The 18,625-nt window shown below is 46.3% G+C and overlaps 1 protein-coding gene across 3 annotated transcripts in view; it reads right to left on the minus strand.

Moving 5' to 3' along the window:
* The window catches only part of Astn2 (astrotactin 2), an 833,116-nt gene that overhangs the window by 623,781 nt on the left and 190,710 nt on the right, over positions 1 to 18,625 (minus strand). For 2 of the 3 annotated variants that reach the window (XM_026393325.2, XM_026393324.2), the window contains exon 4: positions 17,240 to 17,242. The exons of the other annotated variant lie outside the window; for it this stretch is intronic. In XM_026393325.2, the coding sequence (XP_026249110.2) occupies positions 17,240 to 17,242 (3 nt within the window). The remainder of the gene's footprint in view (positions 1 to 17,239; positions 17,243 to 18,625) is intronic. 3 annotated transcript variants of the gene reach the window in all.

Raw genomic sequence — 18,625 nt, forward strand, 5'->3', positions numbered from 1 at the left:
TGTTATTATCCCATTTCATGGATAGGAATTTCAGGGAACAAGAGTCAGACACTTTGTACCAACCCAACAGCTATGAAAAGAGAATTCTGGAAGAGGTAGGCAGTCTGGCTGTCCACTACCCTGGATTAATGTCACCCTAGCAAAGCCAGTTGCACAAAGGTAGCTTCATGAGCTCCAAGGCAAGAGATCCAGATAAGCAGCCATCTGATGGTCTGAGTTTTTCATCAGTTACAATCTTGGAAGAGCCAATCCAGGGCTCATCACTCTTGCTTACAGCTGGACACTTAGATTTTTGACAAGGCTGTGGATCCTCTTCCCAAGAAACTGAAGATACTCAACATTCTTAAAAATGTTTTCAGGCAGAAACTCAAACATAAGACCAATATTAAAAAAAAAAAATCCTGCTCTAGAGAGCAGTGAATCAATTGCACTTTGTCAGTTACTGGTCCTCAGATCTGCATTTTCACCTCCGGGCTTCCTTCATCTGGGAGGCTGCAAATGACAAGTCAGAGAGAACACAACCACCACTCGATGTGTATTGTCATAAGTCCTGTCATCACCACATGCAGCCACCTCCTGCTCTCCCAGTTCCATGGTGTCCTCTGAATCCTCTAAGATTCTCAAGCAGCACCTTTCAGAACAGACCTCTGGACTCATCACGCCAATGCTCCACACCCTCCGATGTCTTCAAACCACTCCTGGAGCGAAGCTCCAGCTCCTCAGGGTCACCTCAAAGGCTCTCTGTGATCCCACCATCTCCAATCTCACCTTCTAAAATGTTCCCTTTTTCAAACTCAACTCCATCCCCATGTCCCTTGCTGTTGGGACCTGCCTCAAAGCCATGGCAGGTATGGTCTCTAAAAGAGCAATGCCAAATGCCAAATTCCTTTCTCTTTCTCTTTCTCTTTCTCTTTCTCTTTCTCTTTCTCTTTCTTTCCCTCTCTCTCTCTCTCTCTCTCTCTCTCTCTCTCTCTCTCTCTCTCTCTCTCTCTCTCTCTCTCTCTCTTCCCATGTCCTTTCCTCCACCACAGCATATGCATTCAAGTTTCTATAAAGGGTTCCTTTGATGAATATCCAGTGCTCCCAGGAGAATGGATGCTCTATGAGGACAGGGACTTGTCAAGTTTGAGGATTGCTCTGTCCCTACATCTGGAATGTGCCTGACAGGGGCCAGGTACTCCAGAGTCTGTCAGTGAACCAAACAAAAAGAGGAAGGGCAAAGGGAAGTTAGTTGGTCTTATGATACTGACCCCTGGACACTGCTGTGGACAGGCCTGTGTGCTCAAACTTGACAGCCACCAAGGGCTTAGCCACAAGAGAAGACATGTCTCCAACATGAAGGGCCAGCGTAGACCAAAACCAGCAGCAATTTTCCCAACACCTCCCACTAACTGGCAGGCAGAGGAGGGACCAGCATGACCTTCAAGGAACAAAATCAAGGAGGCAATGTGCCGAGGTCACTGCTGGCAGGGTAGAATGGGGGCTCGGGGCTTTTCCAGCCTGGCACTAGCACCCTCACTCCCCAGATCTAATTAGCAAGGACACAGAAAAGGAACAGGCTGGGGGTCGAAGCACCAGGCCACTGGCTCCCAGCATACGTAGGCAAAGGGTTGGCCCCCTTTGGCTTCACAGAGCAGCCACAACCTGGGGATGTGGCACAGTGTTGCAGCCAGGGTGCTCCTGAGCCCACCACCCACAGACAAGGCTGTGTCAGCAGGAGGCTGACCACTCAGGATTTGGACCAAGCTGCCTCCAGCCTCTCCCAGCTCCTTCTTCCTTCTCTTTTCCTCCTTTGTTTCCAAACAAGATAGAGGAGAGAGACCTGTCCTTAGTAACACAATGACTTATATTTGCACGGTCCCTTACTGTCTTCCTTGTACACAATAAACTTGTTGCTTATGTATTCAACCAATATGGATTGAGGACGTACGTGTGAAGAGACCTAAAATTCCAGGTCTCATGGGGCTTATGCTCTTCTTCAGGAGGGATAAGATTATGTGTGTATATAACATAGGTATATAAATCATATGTAAATACACATACTATGTCTCTGTATGTACATATGGTATATAAAATCCATACAAATTTTATATACGCACGCGCACGCGTGTGTGTGTGTGTGTGTGTGTGTGTGTGTGTGTATGTGTATGACCCAACTCATTGTCATTTCTGTCTCCCATATGGTAGAACAGTCTCCAAGAGGTAAAATGAATCACTTTGGGTGAGCCGTTCTCCTTAACAGTAAACTTGTCATTTATAATAATAGGAAAGGAATCACCATTATTCTCTTCGGGTCCTAAAAGGAAACCCCTCTTCTTCCACTTCTCAGTGGTTTCCCCATCTTGCATTTCCCTCGGGTCTTGTATCCCCCCATCCTGCTCTCAGTATAGGCAAGTGCACATGGGGACATCAGGGCACCTCTACTCTGCCTACAACCATCCAAGGGACAGAGGCATGGTTCTTCTGCCTCTCTCTCTCCCCACTCTCTCCTTCCTTCTCTTCCTTCCTTCCTTCTCTCTTTTTCCTTCTTTTCCCTCCCTCCCTCCCCACTCTTTCTTTCTTTCTCCTGCTTTTCAGTGCTGGGAAGGAACCCAGGGATTTGTGCCTGCTAAGCAGCACTCTGCCTCTGAGCCATACCCCCAGCCCTCTCTTCCTCACTCTTAGGTCCCCAAGCCCAGGTTTCCCTTCGGGCCCCACTGCAGATCTGCCATTGACCTGAAGGTCTGTCGAAAAATCTGTGTTTAGGGACTTGTCCTACCCCTTGCCTTTGTTTTGCCATCTCTTTCCCTTAGACGTTCCCTTCTTCACCCTCCAGTTTAAGGATACAGGATGGCAGACCTGGATTTTCCCTCAGAAAACACCAGGTCTTGTTAGCACCGGGCAAACGGAGGTCGAGGTCAAGGTGCCTGATTCAAATGGCAGATCTGCAGCGGGGCTTTCAATAAAACCCAGGGAGGTCCACGCCCTGATCAATACTGAGGTGCCCTCTCCTGGAACACACTCCCTCCGCTGTTCTCACTTGGATCCCAGCAGTGAGTGGTCTTCAACGCATCTTTTGCTCCTTGTCCTAATTCTAACCTAAGGTTAAGCTGCCAACTTAATGACCTTTCTGGGAAGAAAAATAACTGAGTGTGGGCCGGGGTTATAGCTCAGTTGGTAGAGTACTTGCCTCGCATGCACAAGGTCCTGGGTTCAATCCCTAGCTCTAATAATAATAATAATGGAGTGTGGCACTACTTCGTTAACATTTTCAGGGGCTCCCCAGTGCCTTCCTGATGAAGGATCCAGTCTTCCTCTCCAGTCTGCCATTACTGTACATGGCCCCTGTTTCAGTCACTCTCAACTTCTCTTAGTTCCTAGAATGTGCCAGTTTGTCTCTGTTGCCTCAGAGCCTTGGCGTATCCCCTCTTCCAGCCCCTGGGGGGAATGATGAACTTCTCATCTTCAGAACTCAGCTCTCACATCACTTTCAATGGGAAGTCTTCCCTGCCATTCTTGGCACATTCCAGTGCCATCTCCTGTGTGCTCCTGGGACACCTGTTTCTATCTTTACTCCAGCACCCTCAATGGCAACAACGTATCGATTGCTTACTATGCACTAACCTTGTTCTAACCTCTTACATGGAACATCTTATTTAACACTCACAGTAATAGATAAGCTGAGCGTGCTCTTATAACTGTTTCAGAGATGGGGAAACTAAGGCCCCGAGTAGCCACTTTGCCCCAGATCCGAGCTGGTAAATGTCAGAGCTGAGAGTCTACTTTGCCCACACTATCAAACCCTTGTTCTGTGGCTGTGACTGCACATTTACCTGACTCTGATACACAGCCACGAACTCGTCTAGGGTACAAATCCCCCCAGAGCCCTGTCCTTACAGCCGGGACCTGGTTCACGGAGCGTTCAGTTTGTAATTTACCATCGAATAAATGAGACCCTCCTGTTCTTTGCTTTGTTCCCCACAGCATGCTGCAGAGCAGCTGGGTCAGTAGCTAGGAGACAGGCATAGACTCTGGAGTCAGACACAAGTCCCTGTCCTCCCTCTGCCACATCTTTGTTTTTGAAACAGTTGATCTCTCTGAGATCCTATTTGTCCTGGTCTGTAAAATGGGGCTTAGGATGACACCACCATAGCCTTAAAGAAAGGAATCCCTGAAAAGTGCACAGCCGAGTTTCTGAGCCCAGAGCGCAGGCTCTCAGTGTTTGCCATGAAGGCCATTACCCTTCTGCCTGTTCCTTCTCTTGCCAGTTCCTCCCTCTCCCTGCTCACCTTCATCAAGAGGACTTCCCTCTGCCAGACTCACATGGGGTCTGTGGAGACTGAGAGGGGAGCACGATTGAGCTGGCCCACTGAGCCCAGAGCCCTCCTTCCCCCTCCAGGTTGCCACCTTCCAGCTGTGAAATGGAGTCCCTGCTTGGCTGGGCCCCAGAGCTGTCAGGGGGCTGCCAATTTCACAGTTCACAAGGCTGCTGTTCCCCCCTGATTAATGGGGTGCCAGCAGCCATGGGTAGGGCCGTGACACCAGTCACATGGGGCTCTCTCCCCTTTGCCCATACTTCCCAAGCCAGCCTCATGCATATTAATGTCAGGAGAGAAATGATTTTATACCGCATGCCTTCCAAAAAAATAAATAAGATTTCACCCAGGTCCTGTGCCTTTCCCTCAGTGAACTCAGCATGCTTCAGGGAAAACACACACACGCACAGAATAATGAGAAACTGAAAACACTTAAATACCATTGATCTGAGCAGGGCATCCTCACACCAAGAGTGACCCAAGAGAAACAGGCAATATTAAACCCTGGAGCTTGGACAGGGTTGTTTTGAAATTAATCCAGTTCTAACCTGCAACCCCTCGGGGATTAGAACAGATGGGTCCAAATGCAGCTGGGCACTTGAGGCCTGCCCCATCCAACCTTCTAAGTCACTGCTTTGGTTGATGCCATCCCAGTACTGGGCCATGGGGTGTGATTCATCCCTTAGAACATAATTGTTATTTCTTCACTGCAAAAGCAACTGGAGTCACCCATTTTGGCATCCTCTCAACTGGGGCTAGAAGAAAAGTCTTCATCTCAGGTAGACTGAGCTCTTCAGTCCACTTCCATAATCTCTGCAAAATGACTTCAGCTTTCTGTGCCTCAGCATTTCCACCTTTGTGAAATAACTCTCTGGCCCAGGCTCCTGTGTGTTTGCGCCCCAGAGGGTTATCAAATGGGCTGAGCTTATCTTTGCAAAAGTCACTTCTTTTGTTCTTCACCTTCTGCTTTGGCTGGATATTGTGTGTCTTTCTGACTCCACCTTAAACCTTCCTCCTTCAGAGAGGACTCCTTGAATGCTCCAGTAGAGGCCAAGTAACCCCCTGAGAAGTCAGTATGATTCCCTCCCAGCTGCTCTGTATGAATGACCTTAGTAACTGTGTGCTGCCTTGGTTCTGGCCTCCCAGTCTCAGGCCCGATGCCCCCATCAGAGGTTAACGTCTCCCAGAGCAAGTGGCAGGCCAGCCATTACCACTGCTCTGTCTCAGCATTGGGTCAATGAGTGAATGAATGAACAAACTGATGAGTAGTTGTGAGAATTAAATAAAGCAGCATACAAAGCGCCGAATCTATTTGCAGAGGACTCTCAGCACACTAAAATAAGTAACATTAATTGAGCCTTTTCTTTGTAATAAGTACTCTTCAAAGCATTGTGACATGTATTAACTCATTTGTCTTCAACAGCTTGGGAATGCACCCTCTTATTTTCGCCATCTAGAGATGAGGACAGTGAGAGATGGGACAGAGACAGGGATGTTTATTAGCTTGCTTACAGTTGGGATAGTGAGCACCAGTAAATTTCAGGAGTGGACTGGGGCAGCCTGGGTTCAGAGCCCACATTCCTAACTGAGGTCCTACAGAGGGACCTTATTCCATCACTTTGCCTGCCCGATTAATCTTTCATGGACTTAATTTTCCTCCTCAAAGCCTGCCTCCAACATGCAGTCATTCTGATTCACCAGCCCCACCCATTTGCTTATGAAAATCCACACCCCCCTTCCCCAAACCCATGCATGGACAATTGGGTTACAAAGCTGAGCACTTTCTACCAGAAGATTCTGTGCCACCCTCTGGCTCCATTAAAGAGGGAAGCATCTTCACCTCCGAGGATGTGGGGAGACAGTACAGAAACTGCTTTCTCTTCCAAGGTCCTGCTGGGAGACTCCCAGACCTCAGGCCTAACCCTGGCACTCAAGAGCAACCTTCTTTCTTGGATTTCATTTTCCTCCTGAGATACACAAGTCAAGAGCCTGCAGAGGGTGAGGCAGCAGGAAGGAGAAGGTCAGTTTGGGTCACAGGCAGGCTGAAGGCAGAGCTCACTGGAGTGAGTGCCCTCTCTGCATACCACCGCTTTGTCTTCCTGAAAGAGAGCCCAGGGTACCGCAGGCCTTTACTGCCAAGGACACAGCTGGAGCTTCACTGAGCCAAAGCAGGCAGCCTGTCTGTCGGCTGGGCGAGGCCGCTTCCTGGGGTGATGAACAGCGCCAATCAGGCGTACTTAACATAATTATAATGAAGTGGATGCATCTGGTCTCTGAAGGCTTCATTCACCAGGGAAATCAGGAGGAAGTGATATCTCTCTCTGCCAACCTCCTTAGGACACTTATAGGAATAGTCCTGGAGCCAGGAGGCTATGGACATGGGCTGGAGACTGCCCTCTGCCACTTGCTAGCTGGCTCCGAATACTCATTACTGAAGCCCTTTCACCCCTTGACATCCTTTCTGTACAAGGAAGTGTGAGTAGATAAGGGTTTACATGAGAGAAAGTCTTCCTCTCTTCTTCCCTGGGTTTCCTAATAACCTCTCCCACATACACACAGCATTAGCCATGCCTGCCGGGCACATGGTACTGACTTTTGCATGCACCTAGATTATGGCACTATAAATTGATATGGCACTTCCATTGATCTCAATCCACGGGCAGATCAACAGTCCCAGGATTCTGGTAAAGGAGAAGGAAACTGAAGAGTGTAGGTTCAGACCCGTAAGGGTCCAAACTGCTCACTATACAGGTGGGAAGGCATCTTTATGGCCCAGGAAAGGAATATGATTTCTGCAAGATTATTGATATTTATGGAGTGTGGCCCCACACCAGACTATTCATATATTATTGCATTTAATCCTGAAAACACCTGGAGAGTCTGACTATATGATTAAGCCAGTTTTACAGATGAAAAATCTAAGACTAACAGGTTAATTAACTATCCAAACTCAAGGCACTATGCAGGACAGTGTTCACACCCACATCTGCCCCAGTCCACACCCATCATTCTACTCCTGACCATTTCTAGAAAGTCCTGCCATTATGACTGTGCTTTGGTTTATAAACTAGTGGGTCTTTAAACATGTTGGTAAGCTGAAAGTTGGTAAAATTCCCCTTTTTATATGCACTAGTGGAGTGCTAGATATTGAAAGGAATCCTGTGGTGAATGCTTTTGTAAAATAAAGAGGCATTTAGGAAAAGAATCTGCCATTCTCTGATTTATCTCTTTGCTAAGCTGAGCCTTTCAGGAACCAGATTCTTTTGAAGCAAGGCACAGTGGCCCTGTTCTGAGCAGATGGACTCCTCACTGTTCTGGACAGGACAGGATGCTGTCACACCCACCGCCACCTGCTTTAGTAAAACGGAGCTGCAGGTGCCTCATAATCCAGAGGATTCATTGCAGGGTGCCCCAAGACTCCACCATCCAGGAAAAGCTCAGGGGATCTTGGCCAATGTCTGAGCAGAGGTGGCTGCTTCAGATTAGCATGTGGGTGATGATATGTGAGGAACTTCCCATTAGGATAGTCAATATTAAATGACAAATTCTCTCATGGGGTGTTTGAATAGGAGACCTAAGAAAAGACTCAGACAGGCAGAGCTTGTCTCCCGAGGAACAGAGATGAGCCAAACGAAGAAGCTGTGAAGAAGCCAAGGACTCACCCAGGTGAGGAGGCAAAGAGAGATTCTTTTCAGACAGATTTGAAAGAAGCACAGAGAAAAAGAGACACATGCTAAATTCAGTAGAGCTACTTGAGACAGAAACAATGTGTCAGTTCTTGTTTGATCTGAGCAAAGGCTTGTTCTCCATGAAGCCTGAGATTGTTTTGTGATCAGGCAGGGTCCCACAGTTCTCCCACACACAGTAGGGCTAACACAGTGTCAGTAAAATGTCAGCACTTCAAGGTCATGCAGACCTGTGTGTGAATCCTGCTTCTGACAGGTGTGGAATGCTGGGCAAGTTATCTACACTCCTTCTACTCCAGTGTCCTCATCTGAAAACTGAGGTAATAAGGGGTACCTACTCCGTCAGGATTTTTTCTTTCCTTCTTTCCTTCTTTCTTTCTTTCTTTTTTTAAGGATTTAGGGTGTCAGTATTTATTAAGTGCTGATCTCAGAGCTTGGTCCATACAGAGGAACTAATATTACTCCAGTTGCAACTAAAAATAAACCTCCATTAGCTGAACTAAGTAACCAATTCTTTGGATCCTAAAAAAGCTGAATTAAGACACTTCAGGCCAGTCATTCATTGATTCACTTACTCATTCAATTCGTCCACTCACTCAATTATTTACTTGCTGTCTATTCTGTGCAGGGAATGTTCTAAACAAGAAGCATAACATTGAGCAAAATAGATAGAATCCCTAAGGAGAGACAGACGACAGACACACATTTGTGGATAATGGGTCAAATTGTTGCAAAGACTAAGAAGGAAAAGAAAGAAGGGTTATGGAGAAGAGAGAGAGAACAGCGTGTGTGTGTGTGTGTGTGTGTGAGAGAGAGACGGGGGGGAGAGATGCACACAGCGCACACATTCTGGAAACAAATTCCTATAGATAATGGGAAGATGATAACAAAGTGACAGTGCAGAGTAGCTGCCATCTACGCTGTGATATGCTGCAGTCTGCCAAAAGCTTCACCTCCGTCGTTGTTTGATATTTCCACATTCTTGTGAAACTGACATCTTCATTTTACTATTGTGATAACTAAGTCACCCCCGCCATCTGCAGTGCTGCCCAGGGAAGAAGCTGCCTCTCTCTCCACTTCTGTGTCCTGTCTGCCAGGTTGACCCAAACAGCGTGGTCCTGGCCACATTACCCAGATGCTATGGTCTTTAGAGTGCATTCCACACAAGAGGAAGCATGTGTGTTTAAGGTTCCATAGTTTTAAAATACGGAAAAGAAAAGGCACTCGATAAAGGCCTGCCTTGGAAATGTCAAGGAGCGACGATCTACGGGCTGCCCCTGTAAGAGCACCCACAGTTTTTCAGTTACATAGGAGCAAGTACCTGGGGTGGCGGGGTTATCAACTAGCATGTAGGATAGTGGCCTCTCCAGCCATGCTGGAAGTGCAGAACTGCACCTGTCTAAGTGAGAAGCAGTAGGTGCCCTCTACCCCAGAGCCACAGAGCTGTCCCTCCAGGATCACCCGGCTTTCAAAAGACCAGCATCTTTTCCTGCCCTGCTCCAGAGACAGTGGGGCGGAAGGGCTTGTCCACCCTACATCTTGACTTCTCAGAGAGGAGACTTCCACCTTCTGAGCAATGCCTTACAGGAGGAGAATAACACAAGAGGGTCCCAGGCCATAAAGAAGGGAAAGAATGGCAGTGATACATCCAAGGAAGAGGGTGAGCAGACCTAGTTACGGAGAGCTGCTGTCCATCTGCCTCTTCTCTGGCAAGCAAACTAGTCCCTTCTAGTCAGGGTGATATCCATTCATTCACTCACTCATCCATTCATTCACTCATTCATGCATTTTAAATATATTTAATAATGTCCTACAACCTGTCAGGATCAAGGCCCAGGATAGGAATAGAAAAAAGCACCCATTTAGGAGAACTATGGTTGAAATGTTGAGGTGACATGGCCTAGAAAGTTAGAAAAGTCTGTGTTACAGCCACCACGACCTCTGTCCCCACACATCCAGGTTAACTTACTGTGTAACCTTAGGTAAATATGTCTCTCTCTCTGGGCCTCAAAGCTTTTTCCTCAAATATCCAAACACACAATGAACACTTTAGAAAAGAAAGAAAATAGGAAGGAAGGAAGGAAGGAAGGAAGGAAGGAAGGAAGGAAGGAAGGAAGGAAGGAAGGAAAGGAGGGAGGGAGGGAGGACAGATCATAAGAGCTTCCCCTTAATGATTCAAAGCACTGTGTCATTTTATATACCTGATCTCCTTAAATTGCAAGAAAATCCAGCAGAGAAAAAAAATGTGTTTTGGAGGAGAGGAGACAGTCTCACAGGCATTCGGATCTTGCTCCAGTTTCCACGTGTTGTGCATTGGACAGGTGAACCTGGACTTGCTGACTACTTTCTCCTCTGCTGCCAAATTTCTCAAAGGTCTCTGGGCCGCTGATCTGCAGAGACAGTTTCTGTCTAGCTAGAAACACAAAAACCAAGGAGTTGGAGAGAAGACGGGGTAGAGTCCTTTCCTGCTGCCACTAGAGTGTCTCTGCCCCTTGTGCCAATGGGGAGTGGCAAGGTCCCCCTGTCCAGCAGGACCTAGATCTCCTAAGCCCTCCGACTCCTGCATGCCACTGTGGAAGGCACTGTACCGCTTCCCACTGCTCAGACCCACCAGCCTTAAGGGCCATCTCAATTTCTCCCTGCTCTGAGACAAGTCCAGCGTTCAAGAGCTCTCAGGGGTCAGTTACGAAAGGGGACCTGTAGGTGCTCAGGATAAACCAGAGAGAGCATCCCTTCCAAGGGAGGTGCCACCCCTCCACTCCTGCCCATGCTGAAAGACACAGAAAGAAGCTTGGGGTTCCTGGATCTTCCAGTCATCAAGCAGAGGAAAAATGCAGATTTTGATGTAAGATTTTGTGATTTATAAATATTGACAACTTAATTCAAATGTTTAAAATATGTCCCAGTGCAAACAAACAAAAACCCAACTAGACCCAAAGGCTGAATTCTACCCATGAGATTCCAGGGTGCAACCTCTATCCTCTGGTCTCTTCACTCTGGTCTCTCCCTTCCTGATACCAAGTCCAAATTTAAATCCTTACTTCTCATTTTGGCCCAAATTTCTTACTGTGTTTGTAAGAAATCAATCAATTCTACCAACGGTCTTCACTCACTAAAAGTGAAAGTCAATGCCCTAGCTTCCCAGGCTCTATTAGTCCTTCTTTCCAGTGTCCTGTGACCTAATTTATTTTAGTGCTCTCTCTCTGATGCTGCTGCTTCCTAGTCCTTAAATGCTCAATACAATGATACCACAGTGCCTTTGCCCTTGCTATCTCTCTGTCTCAAAGCTCTTTCCTCAAATATCCAAATGACTTACTTCTTCTGAACCATATTCCATGGTTCAGTCCTCAAATGCCCTGCTCATCAGTATGACTTTTTTTTTTGCAGACCCTAGGTCCTTTTTTTGTTTCATTTATCCCACTTTATAATCATCACTGAATATTGTATATTATTTCAACCTTGTTCATTTCTTTATAGTCTTTCTGCATTAGAAAGGTTGCATTATAGAAACAGATATGCATGAATTTTCTATTTGTGGTAAATAGTTCCCAAATGCTTTATCATCGGTGTGCTAAATAGTTTCCAACACACAGTAGGTGCTTTACTGCTGTGTGTGGATTTAATGAATGAAGAAGCGTTTTCTTATTGAACAAGTGTGTATGGAGACACACTTGAAAAAGCAGGCTGAGCTAAATACATATCAAGAACTTTAAAACATTCAGACCATTTGACACCATAATTCCACTCCTGGGAATATACCCTGAGGATATAATACAGGATAGCGAAAAACAAATTTAAACCCAAATATGGTTTCTTTGCTGTTGAATACAAAATAGCGAAGAAAAAAAATGTGCATCAATAAATAAAATATGAGGCAGTCATAAGACAGAATTTTAAACACATTGAAATACTTATAATATTAAATCAAAAAGCATGATAAAAACCAATTAATAGGTAAGAGAAAAGATGGGAAAATAATAAAAAGTTACTATGGTCGATAGGCATTCTGGGGAAAAAAAATGTTAATGCTTTTCTTTATTTTTAAGTTTCCCACAGTGAGCATATGTAACTTGTATATTTAGAAAATATTAGGAAAAACCAGGACCGACCAGAATTGTGGGTGATGGTGTTCGTCCACTGCATTCCCAAGGTGGGGAGGCAGGTGCTCCCTGGGAGGAGCCCTGAGGAGGAGCTGCCCTGGATTCTGACAGTCAGCCTCCCTGGGTGGCTCCCAGCCCTTTCAGGGGAGGCCAAGACAGGTACAAAGTCCCCTGACTGCTGGGAAATTGCTCCAGCTCTGATCAATCAGGGAACATTCTCTTCAGCCTCTGGCATTTATCAAACCTCCTTCACCCTCATCTGTCACTGTGCGGTGGGGCTGCCTTGCTGGGCACAGTCTAATCAAGTCAGCATGCCCCGAGGGTCCCCCGAGATAAAGAGGAGGGGGGGGCTCAGAGGGAGCAGGGAGAAAAGGGAGCTGGGATGAAGGGAAGAGGATCCCCAAGGAGGAGGAGGGAAGAGCAAATGTTCAGAGGAACACCCATTTGTTTTGCTATCGTGGCAATTAATGCTGGGAAGTGACATTTTAAGGGGCTCTGGTGACAGCTTTGGTGACATTCCTGTTTGTGATTCCATGACAAATCTCTGTCTATATCTTATTTGAGAGAGCCTGGAGACAGCTTGGAGGACGGCTGCCTGAGATGCCAAGCTCCTATCTGTTTGAGGCAGGGCTTGTCTGTAGCCTGAGCCTGGGCATTTAGACCCAGGGTCAAGGTCAGGAGGAGGAGCCAATGAAAAAAGGCAGAAAAGCCTCTGAGACAGGGTCTGGTCTCAGATGACCTTGTTCATCTGAGATTCACTGAAGCAAAAATGGACACCGTGCCATGCCACATGCAGTACTTGCTTTCCCCATCAGTTGGAGAAGAAAAAAGGGAAAAAAAGAAAAGAAAATTCAAATCTGAAAACCCTCCAGGCTGGTACTTTCTAAGGACTCTATTTTGAAGCACATATCTTGCCTCCTTTCTTCCCTAATAAACCCTAAGAAGAAAATGGAGTGGAAACAGATTATACTGCAATTTCACAATCTGAGAAATAGAAGGGATTACCTAAATTGTGTCTAATCTGCAATCCAGCTACTCCAGCCTTGATAAATGGCTACAAAGTTTGGTGTGCATATTTCTAAAGAGAAGGTGAGTAAGATTTTTAAGATTCCAGGGGGATGGGGAGAGCAGGATAGATGTAACAAGTTGTTTGCCAAATGAGAGGATACTTCAGGCATAAAATCAGTGTAGGAAACAAAGAGAAAGGTGAATCTAACCTCTAATTGGGGACATAGGACAACTTCCCCATCAAATTCTGTGGGTCGTAGGTGAGTGACTCAATTTCCCCAAACATAAGCTAAGTTCCTTGTCTCCCGAAAGGCTTCACTGACACAGAGTGTGCATTGAAGAAGACATTCTATAAATGTATACAGGGATATAAAATAAAGCCTCGAGTGCTTCTACACTGTGAGCTCTAGGGGAAGACCAGTTATTATTTTGCTTTGCATGTCTACATTAAACACATAATAGGTGCTTGTAAACACTGTTAAGTAAATGAATGAACTTATGAATGGATGAGTGAGCAGTGAGAGAGAAGGGTATCCACGGAGAAGACACAGGGAGCAAATGCCAGCCTGTCTCTCTCAATGGATGGCCATTGACTGCGGAGATGGCTGATGAGGGAGACGGGGGCACAGTCACCAGCCTGTGGGACGTTCTACAATGCAGAACTCAGAAGGTTCTTGGAAGGAGGAGAGCGGAGTGGCAGTTTAGCATATGAATGCCAGGCCACTCTGGTGTTGAGAAGTCATTTCCAATCTCCCCTTCTCTGTAGGCTGGAGATTCTCTTTCAGAACCATCTCACTGAACCAGCTTGATGCTCTGGTTCCGGCACTTCCACCCATTCATCCTGCCAGTAGCCCCCAGGGTGACCCTGGCAGTGTGCCCTTTAGGGAAGGATGTGCCAGGCTCTCTGACAACCTCCACCAGGGCTGCAGGACAGCTGGGAAGAGGGTGTGTCTTCAGAATGGTGGTGCTGCCTACGTGGGGATCAGAGGACAAGGGACATTTTGGGGGGTAAGAATTGAGTCCCTTAGATAATAAGATAAAGGAGGCTACAAGTGTCCTTCAGGAGGGCACATTGAGCAGTTTCAAGATAAAATGCAGAGATGACAGGACCAAGGGAGTTGGGGTTGGGCAAAAGTCACTGATGGGTTGGCCACGGGAATGGCAGGGTGAGACACAAAGCCCTGTCGAGGGCCCTGCCTGCCTGTCACCATGCCAGCTTCTTCTACCAGCCCTTTACTCTGAGGCCTATCTTCTCCTTAAGATGTCCAGGCACGGAGCTCTGCCAGTGGCCAGGATCTATCCCCACCATGGGTCTCCTAGCACTCTATTAACCTTTCTGAAGGGGAAGATTTAAGGCTCGGGTTATGTTCCACTCACATACTGTGAAATCAATCCAGTGGTTCACACCAGCCTCCGAAATGCAACAGAAAGATAATAGAAGACTTCAGAGCAGGCCACATGCAATAAGGAAACGCACTCTTGCTTAACTTCCTGTTGAGGCACTACAGATACATATATCTCACACACATGGGGGGGGATACAGTGTAAAACATTCCTTATTTGTGGCTGCTGTTTTTCAACATTTTGGACAAACAGCTCTAAAAGACGTAGCTGGCTGGCATCTATGCCCATGTCCTACCTTTCCTGCTCAATTGGCAGGATTGATGCATGTTGTGTTATCTCCGGACCAGGCTTGGATCAGGATACTAGACAAAGCCAGGTTCCAATTGTGGCTCCATTACTCATAGCTATACACTTTGAGATAATTTCTAACTTTGGATGAGGACCTCTTCTTTATCAGATGTATGAGAGGGTTCTACAAATTATTAATTTGAAAATACTAAACAAGATATATCCAGGGCAAACAAAGAAAAGAAGTTCAGAGAGAAGTTACTAACCAATGGAATGATGCTAAAACATCCCTCTATGTGCTCATCCATTACCCCTTTCTCCTATGCAGTGTATATTTATTAATGCCTATCACGTGTCTCTATTGTGTATGGAATAGAGACGCATTGGTTGATCTCATGGAAATCTCAGCCTAGTAATAAAATTAAATTATCTAATAAATAAGTCCAAACAATAAAAAGCACAACTAAAGAAACACATAAGATGGTTGACAATAGACAAAAGAGAAGAATTCACATAGAGACAAGAGCTTTGTCTGAGGAGGTGACATTCAGGCTGAGATCAGAATGATGGGGAGTCAGCCATGCCATGACAGATTGGAGAAGGAAAGAGAGGAACTTCTCCAGGCAAAGTTAACTTGGGCATATGCAAAGGGCCTGTGGTGGAAGGAGCTTAGCAAATTCAAAGAACTGAGAGGAGGCCGCTGTGGTTGGAGAGCAGAGAATAAGAGTCAAGAGTAAGAAGAGCTCTGGGATTGCTTTCAGCTTGGAGTGTTTTGACTACAGCCATTGTAACAGCAGTTGCTGAGTGGAGATGGATGAGGAGAGGAGGCGAGGAAGAGCAACACCCATTAGTAATGTGAGGGTGTGGTGACATGTTAGTGGTAATACTCACCAATATCACACCTGGGTGTCCCCCTTTGAGCCTTGATTGTGCTTTTAGAAACATATCTATCCTACAGAAATATTCTCATACAGGAACAATGTTTCTAGCTAGCTACCTAGCTAGCTCTATGTGCAAAGATGCCCTGAACTTGTTTTAGGTGCAGAAAATTAAGATAATGGTCAACAACTAGGGATCATAAAGTCAGCGTTGGTATGCTGGGTGGTTCACATAATGGGATCCTGCACAGCCACCAAGAAAATAAGGTAGGTACGCATAGGTGATTAGGAAATGTACTGTTCAAACACTGTTTAGTAAAATATCAAAGAGGTGCAGATATATGTGGGTGAGATGATCTCATTAGGACATACCTGAAGGCAAACACATGTATACCATGTATATGTGTAATATACATACATGCTGGAAGAATGTAATTCAAACTTATCAAGGGTCAGTCTTTGGGTCCTAGCATGGAATGAGACAGACACAGGTAGAACTTTTAGTTGTTCCTTTGTATAACTCAGATTTCTTTTTTTTTTTAATTTCTCTTTCTTTCCCTCCTTTTTCCTTACTACTCTTTCTGCCTCCCATTATAAATAGCATGCATTTCTTTCCTAATAATAAAACATTATTGTAAAAACCCAACATCCATTCATCCATTTTTTATCCCATTCCTCGGTAAAATGACAAATCTGTTCTTTTAATTTCCTCATGCATCCATGCATACTACTCAGGGAAGAGAAACATAAATTTAAGGAGGGATAAAGAGAATTAGAATTAGCATGCACTGAGCTTCTGTGCTGTGTCAGACATAGTGCTGAGCACTCATGCATTTACACAGGTAAGTTCTCAGCAACTTGCTCAGGTGACATCAAGGTGACATTCAAAACTCCTGAGAACTTCTAAGTTGCAGGCTCTAACCAGCCAGAAAAGATGCCAGCCATGGTGCTGAGTAGCATCTTAAAGCCACCCAGAGGCCAGGTAGTGGGAAGCTCAGGAGAGCCGTGGGGAGGCTCTGTCTGCTGTGCAGACAGCAGGAGGGAACAGGAGGGCTCAGGGCACTGAACTACTTCCCCACTGGCATCAGAGTGAATTTCCATATTTAACAAAAGATGCGGCCATGATGGTGTGTATCAGTTGAACGCCAGCCTTGCTCAGCACAATACCCTCCGGCCCTGGAACTCTAGGCAGTTGTCACTTTGTAATGAAACTTTCTCCCTCCAGTCTCCACTGTGTATCCTCTATTATCTGCAAGTCTGAGCTGAAAAGCAGGTTGATAGAACTCAAGCAGGATGAAGTGGCTTGAATCTCAAAGCAAATTCTAAGTATGAAATGTGCAGTGAGGTTGACCCTCGGTGATACAATTTCAAAGCGGTGGGATCATTTTTTTTTTCAATCATATTATGGTTTAGATGTGGTGTCCCCCAAAAGCTCACGTGTGAGACAATGCTAGATGGTTTGGAGGAGAAAACATTGGCTTATAGCCTTGACCTAATCAGTGAATTAACCCCTGATGGGAATAACTGAGTGGTAACTGGACATAGGTCAGGTGTGGCTCCAGGAAGTGGTTCATTGGGGTGTATATATTTTTTATCTGGAGAGTGGATTCTCTCTTTCTCTCTTCTGATCACCATGTGACCTGCTTCCTTCTGCCATACTCTCCTGCCATGTTGTTCCTGCCTCACCTGGAGCCCCGTGGAATGAAGCTGCTATCGCCCCTTCCTCTCTGCTTCCTCTCCCCCTCCTCACCAGGAGCTGAGCAGCTTTCTTCCACCACATTCTGCAGCCATGATGTTCTTCTGTGGAGTCAGCTGACCAGGGACCGAACCTCTGAAACCGGGAGCCAAAATGAACCTTTCCCCCACTAAGCTGTTCTTGTCAGGTATTTGGGTCCTAGTGATGAAAAGCTGACTAGCACAGTTGGGAATCTTTGAGTTCTTCTTGTTCTTTATAAAACATATAATAAATTCTGGTGAACTACAGTCATCCTGCTGTGGGGTAGAACAATAGTCCCTATTGCTCCTATTTAATTGTATTTTGGTATTTATTTTATATGGTGGCCCAGAATCTGCTCACACTTTGTAGCTCTTGTGGCTATGCCCAGGCTACCCCATAAAGGAGAGAGCCTCAAGATGCCCTCTTGGGGGCCACCTGAGGAGACCAGAGCACACACCTGACCTGAACAGTCACTGGAAGATCCCATGCTATGGGAGAGCCACTAGCAGCCACCCCCGACAGGGCGACCAGTTTCCTATCTGGAGTCAAAAAGCCTGTGTCCTGCACTTCCGGGTTCCTCCTCGGCTGCTCTTACTGGAGCCCACTCAAAGGACTGTGGAAAGGATTGTTTGGGTGAGATGAAAACAGGGGAGATGAAGAGGCACAGACACAGAGTGGTTTAGAGGGTGGTCAAGGTCACAGAGCCTTGAACCAAGGAGTGGAATCCAGTCTGGAATTTGCTTCCCTGCGCTCTGCCTGGCTGCCTATTCTCCTGCACCCACCCCTCATTCTCTTTCAATAACTTCTGCTTGGACTTTCTCAATACTAGTGTTGAGAGAGAAGGAGAGTCTGGCTTTGTCACTGTTCGAAAAGAGTTCTCCTTAAAGGAAACGCAAGAGGAAGAGCCATCCTTACGCCCTCATGGGATAGCGGATACGAAAGTGTGCAGACTCCAGGGCATCCCATCAAGGAGAGGAGGCCGAGAGCTTCTTCCCCACTTCCCAGGAGCTAGTCTGCACATTCCTGGGATCCAGCCCAATCCTGTCCTCTGTGCTGCCCTTGTCACAACCCCCATCATTGAGGTTACAGAGAGAGTTTGCTGGAAGCTGAAATGGAAAAGTTTATTCTATTGAAGAAGCACAGGTCTGGGCCACACATGGTGGTGCCTGCCTCTAATCCCAGTGATGCCGAAGGCTAAAGCAGGAGGATCACAAGTTTGAAGGTAGCCTCGGCAACTTAGTGAGGCCTGCTTTTGAAATAAAAGATAAAAAGGGCTGGGGATGTGGCTCAGTGGTTATGTGCCTCATGG

This window comes from Urocitellus parryii, chromosome 4 (assembly GCF_045843805.1).
Source record: "Urocitellus parryii isolate mUroPar1 chromosome 4, mUroPar1.hap1, whole genome shotgun sequence".
Taxonomy (NCBI): Eukaryota; Metazoa; Chordata; class Mammalia; order Rodentia; family Sciuridae; genus Urocitellus; species Urocitellus parryii.